The 7,356-nt window shown below is 30.2% G+C and overlaps 1 protein-coding gene across 1 annotated transcript in view; it reads right to left on the bottom strand.

Annotated features, from left to right (window-relative positions):
- LOC108766424 (uncharacterized) overlaps positions 1-1,227 on the bottom strand; it is an 84,373-nt gene extending 83,146 nt beyond the window's left edge. Inside the window, exon 1 of the mRNA XM_018515707.1 lies at positions 996-1,227. Within this exon, the coding sequence (XP_018371209.1) occupies positions 996-1,227 (232 nt within the window). The remainder of the gene's footprint in view (positions 1-995) is intronic.
- Between the last annotated feature and the right edge of the window lie 6,129 nt (positions 1,228-7,356).

The following is a 7,356-nucleotide window of genomic DNA, read 5'->3' as shown; positions in this document are numbered from 1 at the left end:
TGTGTGTGTGTGTGTGTGTGTGTGTGTGTGTGTGTGAAGCGAGTCTTTAAACCTTATTTATTACAAAATAAATAAATATTTAGCAATAAATTTTGCATACAGTGACAGAGTAACATCGTATTAATATAGGAAAATATAAGATATGATTTGTTTAATTGTAAAGATTAAATCTGGTGATCGTGAAACCGTAAGGCGTTCGGGGTTCGTAATATAAGGTACTCAGGAATTTAATTTCTAAAAATTATATGAAAAGTTTAAGTTTTGTTTATTTTTTGTTTTCTTTTATAATAAATATATAAGTTTGGTATGCTAATCGTAATTGATTTCTACACTGTAAAAACAAGTGTGTTACTTTAATACATTTGATTGTAGTCACTTTTAACACGTCTGTAGGTGTGTAGATTTGCAAGAAACGTGTAGAGTGTCACACACTTTTCGTATGTAATAATCATTACACATGAAAAGTGTGTTATATCTTACACGTTTTTGCAGACCTATAAACGTGTAAAGTAACACACTTGTTTTTACAGTGTAGCCTTAAAATGATTGTATTTTGAAATGACAAGATCATTAAAAAATGATATAATTAATATCTATTAAATTATCATTAAAGATTGAAATTTTCCATATTCCTATTTTTGTACAGTAAAAGCGTTTATTATAAAAAGCTTTTTTTTAATTCTTTCTTTGATTTCTTGTTACAAGATATCATCTTTAAGGAAATCCTGGTATCTCATATTGTAAGAACTGTTTTTTAATTAACAAAACTTATTTGATAAAAACTTTCACATACAATAAAGTATAACTATCATTGATTGCTAACTTTTAACAATAAAACTTGATTTTCTATAAATTTAATATAAAAAAAATAAGTTGAAGTTACAAATTAAATAAATCACAAGCCATTAAAAAATCTCATGTTAGTCACCTGTGTGTGTGTGGGTGTGTGTAGTGTGTATATAATATGTTATGTATATCGTGCAGACTCAGCTTACCACAATAATGGATCAAAATATGAAGAGTTCCAGCATGGATGCGGCTGTCGCACCAGGAAGCGGTGTCGACCTGCGGCTCGAAGAGGGAGAGATCGAGACCCTCCATATCGCTCTCACCGCAGGAGTCGCTCAGGGGCTCAAAATTGCTCCCGTTAGTCCCCTCATCCTCGGTCACCAACTCCTCGGAAAGATTCTCGGCACCGCCTGCGCGGCATCGGGACGTCAATGCCATTTTCGGTTGAATACTCTCTCGCGCGAAAACCGCAAAGCAAAGTCCTCCTCGCCGCTCGCGCTGTCCGCTTAATAAGACTGGCAATACATGCGCTTGGTAAAGCGCCGAACTTTTCTCACGGAGATATATCTCTCGTGCAGCATCAATTCTTCCACAGATTCTTCGCCCCTTCGTCGTGAAACCCGCGTCCTCACACACCTTCTCGCACTGCGAGTCTCACCTTTTCATTTCACGGTAACTCGCATTCGTTCATCTGGGGAGAATCGGTTGAATATTTCGCGTGTTGGAAATGATGTTCCTTCGTTCGTTGTACGATGTGAGATATACAAAGTGTCTTATATCTTCGAATAAAATCTTAACAATAGGTTTTTCATCCAAGTTAAGAAGAAAAAATTGAATTTACAAATTTTTTCTTCTTTGATAAAAGATTCAATAAAATTTAACGAAAATTAAAGTCCAAATAATTAAAATGCAAGAAAATATTTCATATAGAAAATTCAACCTTGAATTTATTAAAAAATATATTATTATACACGGAGAAAATTTTATATTAAGTTTTAATACAATTTTAAATTACACTTTACTATGTCTTGTATTTTCGATGGACTTTCACAACATGATTCCGACTTTTACTATGGTAATACTAATTTTTATCACATAAATAAAGTAATTATTTTGTTAAGCCATATTCTAACATGAAAACAGTTAATTTTTACTGTGGTACGCAAACAAAATTTGCTAGATATATTTGATTTTGTAATAAAAAAATTTTTACTATAAAAAAGTGTAAAAATTACATTATATTATTATTTTTAAAAAACTAACTATAACGTTTAAACTCATAATTTACATGAGGACCGCAGCTACTACCACATTATAGTAATTTTAAATATAAAATTTTCTCCGTGTATAATATATAACATTTGGACGCGCGCGACGAAGATAAGATACTATGTACAAAAAAAGAAAAAAGTCCAGAAAGGAAAGACACAAGAAAAGAGGAACGTAATCATCGCTGATTAAATTAGTTTCTCGCACCGTGTTCATTCTTTACATTAATCCGCATTCCACTATTTAGAAGTTACTAGACTTTTTTCGAAGACCGAAAGGATATTTTATACGTTTGTGCAGTACAAAGTATGTATACGATGATTCTTTCCAGGCGAAACATAAAATATCAGTGTGAGTTTTAATCAGGCGTTCGTTTTTAATGGCTTTCATAAATTAGCCCCACGCCAGACTAATAACCATCATAATAACTCCCACCGACGCGCACTGCCGATTTTTTCCATAAGTCACGCGTTCTACCATCATAATTAGGCTCAGCTTCTAATTACTTGCCGACTGAAAGCAAGAAGACGGAACAGGAACCTAAAATTGATCGATTTTAATCTAAGATTTTAAACTGCTGTTGACGTGACACGTTTAATACAAAGAGAGCCATAAAGTACGAAGCATTATAAAGCATGAATAAATGTGAAATTAATAACTAACTTTTGTTCCACAACATCAATTTTTATATTTATCAGAGTTCAGAACTATATTAAAAGCTACTTAAATCACTCAGAAATTATTTTTAAAAAATTGTAAAATATCATGGATATATTTTTAAAAAGTTTTAATAATTTTTCTTTGTTACTTTAAAATGTATTAATTAGCAAGTGTATTTTTCAAGAATATTTTTTTGTATACAAAATATGTAATTTCTCAAAATATATATCATCAAAAAAGTAAAGTTTTCTTATTGTAAAATTAAAAATTTTACAATTTCAAATTCAACAAGATAATATTTGCTGAGCCGCCTCAGGAGGTCTCTATTTAATTAAGCGAGCTTGTAATTAATTGCGTGTTGTCCATCTCTTGTACGACACGTTGAAGAAAAGTTGTAAGATAACCATGAACAAAGCCATAGACCAAATAGAAAAGTTGCTGCAAATAATAAATTGCTTATTTTTTACAGCAATATTAATAAATTGTCTCGATATTAATAAAACAGCAAAGTATAATTAACTCTCACTGTGTATGCGTTTTTTTTTAGTATACCAATAAAGTGTATACGGGGGTCGTTAATGTCCAGCGTGTTTTTTTAATAGATTAAATGGTTCAACAATATTATATAAAAAATTCATGTAGTTTCCTTAGCTATTCTAAATGAAAGATTTATACATAATTTTACAAATTTATTTGTTTAAATATTTTATTTTTGTAAATATATGTATATCAAAATGCGAGTATAGTAGTGATATCTTCAAAAATTTGTAACTTTTGAACAAATCAATAAAATCTCATCATTAAAAATGGAAAATAAAGTTTAAAATGTATATTTTAATTAAAAAATATGCCAACACATTTTTTAAGTTTAAATGCTTAAGTTTGGGACATGAAGTCTTACAATTTTGAAACCTATAAAAATAAGCATTCGTGAAAAATTAACTTTAAAAAATTCATTTTTTATTTAAAATCTATAATCTCATATACTTTCATAAATAAAAAAATACGTATATAAATGACATTGTAAGAGAATGAAGAAATCGTAACACCTCTTCTGCAAGGCAATTTGCCATTTTTATTCTAACACTAAATAAAAATTTTTCCATTATATATGTATGTACTTTACTTATAAAAATAATCAAGAAACACTAAACAAATTATTTTCTTATTTTTACGACAAATATGTGATGAGTATAAACGGGAATCTATCTTACCGTACACGTTTTTGATTGTTTGTTACTCAGCGAGAGAATGACGCAAGCCGGATTTTCACGAGCATTTTCCGCTACAAGCTTTTTTAGGTGCAGAACGACGCATTTGTATTGTCCTTGTTTTTAAGATATTCATGAATTTGCCTGGACAAAAATGACCCCGTATACACAGTGAGGGTGAAAAATGTATTAATTTTTCGTCAAAGATCTATTTTAAATTCGTAACAGAACGTGTTGTAATAATCAAATGGGAAATAATTTTTTCTTCACGAGAAACATCAAATATTATTTTACCAATCTTTAAAATAAATTTGAAATTATATTGAAAATTTTATGATAGAAATAACCAAAAAGCATAAATAAAAAAAAATAGATCAAAGATAAAGAAATTTATCTCTCTAGAAATAATCTGAATAAAAATCTTTCAATGCCTATTAGAGCCGACACAAGATATTATGTGTAATAATCAATTTATTAATGAACAATAAAATTATATAATTATGACATCAGGTAAACGTTTCGACTCTATTATTTGGGTCCTCTTCAGTACCAAAAATGTATATTAAAAAAAATGTTTTGTTAAGCGATAATTGCCGTAACATAAGTGATACAGAATTAAGACATTGAGATGTATATCAATTAATTAAGACACACAGGCGCGACAGCTTCGAACCTGTAATTTTCGATCTGGTCTACTTGTATGAATTCATTGAGCGTGACAAAGTTGTTCGTAAGGAATCTACCGTATCAAATGCGCACGAGGCGACACGCGTGAGGAGGAAAGCGGGACCGTCGCGCATTCTCTTGGTGCTCGCTTTCTCGGGCAAGCGGCCAGCCCGTGCCAACCTGTCATTACGAATCTTTCAAGTTCAAGAGCACGATGTAGGAACTCACTTTCTCACTGTCATCTGATTACGAGACGTATATAGAAACAAGAGATCATAGTGTCATTGCTGTTCGTATATGTTTAAATCTTTTACTTTTTAATATAGGATTCTCACTTGGTATAAATATATTTTATTACAAATTTTTAATTTCATTCAGATTATTAACTTTTATTAATATTTCATTTTATTATTAAATTATTAATATTTTATTAATCTTTTCAGATTCACAATATTCAGTGGATAAATATAATTTTTATTATGCGTGCAAAATTCTTTCTCAACAATATTAAACTGTAGATGTGTGAACGTTTCTCTACGAAACAATAGAGACAGGTTGATACGAGAGCGAAAGGGTTAAGCAGGAATGAGACATTAATTATCTCGCGGTTTTCACGCGCGAAACAGATATAAATTATGACACTGGTGTTCCGCTATCTCTTCAGTACCGATAAATTATTTACATGTATTTACGCGACGCAACTTCCCGAGGGACTCGCAGATAAAAGAGAAAAAACCAGTTTCACGAAAAAAAAAAGAGGAAAATGTTAACGATGCTGACATAAAGGATTCGCATACCAACCGACCAAATACCAACGTATTTATATCCGACAAACTTCTAATACGCAATCGTTAGTCATACGTAAGAAACACGCCCGATTCAGTCTGCAAATCGTTCTCATATAATGCCAACTCGTTTTCACGAAGTACTCGTGGCAATCAGGATGTTTCGTGAGATTATTAAATTACTACATCACGTATAATTTTTGCAAAGAGAATAAAGTGTATTACTCTTTTAATCTCTCTTTTCACAAATGGAGTTTTGTTTAAAACAAGTTTGTTTTCTAAGAAAAATAAATGTAATATTCATTTAGCAATTAGTTCTAACAATAAGATGAAGAATTTGAAAGTATTTAGAAACAAAAATTATACTTTTGACAGTTTTATAAATTCTTCATTTATGTTATAAAAAAAATGTTAAGTTTCCTCAAAATATTCACAAGGTAAATAATGTATAATGTATACATTTTTAAAAAACTTTTAGAGATGGCTTAATAATACAAAACAAAAATAATAAAGAGCATATATAGCCATAACGCAAGATGTCTTTAGCGGAAGTCGTATATTTAAACTTTTTAATATAATAAAGTACCTAAGCGTTTCAGTCAAATTTTGACCATCATCAGTACAATAAGAATATTATAAACGATGTTACACAGATATTATAAAAGACTTAACAAAAATTGTTCCAGTGTTTGTATTCACTATTCCAGAATTAACGGTGACACACGAAGAATAATAATTGAGAGATTTTTATCTTAGAAGACTAGTAAAAATATTCTGGCTATTTTTTACCGAATTTGTGATAAATTTTATTTACCTAAAAACGTAAAAATACCGGAGATTTAAGATAAAAAATACATTATAGTAGATACATTATTTCAAGTGATTATTATCTTATAATAAGATAAATCATGCTTTCTGTAAAGTGAATTATACTTACAGTAAAGTAAATCGTACTGTTTTCAAGATTGATAAGCACAAACAACTCTTAGAACTTTTATACATATAGATATATTTTTTACTACGCAGTAAAGTAAATTTTGTCAGTGCCAAAGAAAAAATATTCGTCGATAAAGTAAATTCTATTACTGAGATGTCTGATAAGTTATAAATTTACTTTATGACGATAATTTCATATACCAGAAATGTAAAGAAAATTTTACATAAGTAGGCACGTATCCTTATATGAACTTGATAATTCCATAAAGTTTACTAGAATTCTAGCTATATTCTTGTACATTTTTCTCCGTAAAATTACATTCGCTTATGAAATACTGCGGAAAAGTTCTTTTTATAAGCGAATGTAATTTTATGTCACCGTTCTGGAATAGCGAATACACACTCGAACAATTTTTATTTACATCTTTTATAATTTCTGTAACACCGTTTATAATATTCTTATTCTACTGATGATGGTCAAGACTTGACAGAAATGTCTACTTTATTATATTAAAAATTTTAAATATACGACTTTCGCTAAAGACATCTTGTGTTGTGGCTGTATGCTTCTTATTATTTATGCAATGTATACATAATAGCCACTTCTTAATTGATTAAAAAAGAATCATTAATAGAGAATTAATAGGTCAGACATTGTTGCGCTAAATGAAAAAAAATTAATTAATGAGGAAATTCAACGTTCAATTTAAAAATTAAAAATACTTGTAACAAATTTCATATTCAAGCATATCATGTTTAATAATAATGCTATTTATTTAATGATAACTGTCACAAATTTAGTATTGGTAGTAGCTACAACGCAAAAAGCAAAAGAAAAGTGAAAGAAATGCCTGTTGCCTATTTTCGGGCTAAATTTGGTTGTTCGCAATCGGCGCAATCAGCCTCGAGCACTCTCCGATCGCGGTCGATTATCGATCATCCGTAATTTGCAGGAACCGGCGCGTTGTTTCCGCAGACGTGCGTGCGCCGATCGCGCCCAAATTTATTGCGTGTGTGTATGCGTGTGGCGGAGATCAAGA

The sequence above is a fragment of the Trachymyrmex cornetzi genome, unplaced genomic scaffold, assembly GCF_001594075.2.
Source record: "Trachymyrmex cornetzi isolate Tcor2-1 unplaced genomic scaffold, Tcor1.1 scaffold59, whole genome shotgun sequence".
Lineage (NCBI taxonomy): Eukaryota > Metazoa > Arthropoda > Insecta > Hymenoptera > Formicidae > Trachymyrmex > Trachymyrmex cornetzi.
This window is presented reverse-complemented; position numbering and strand designations above follow the sequence as displayed.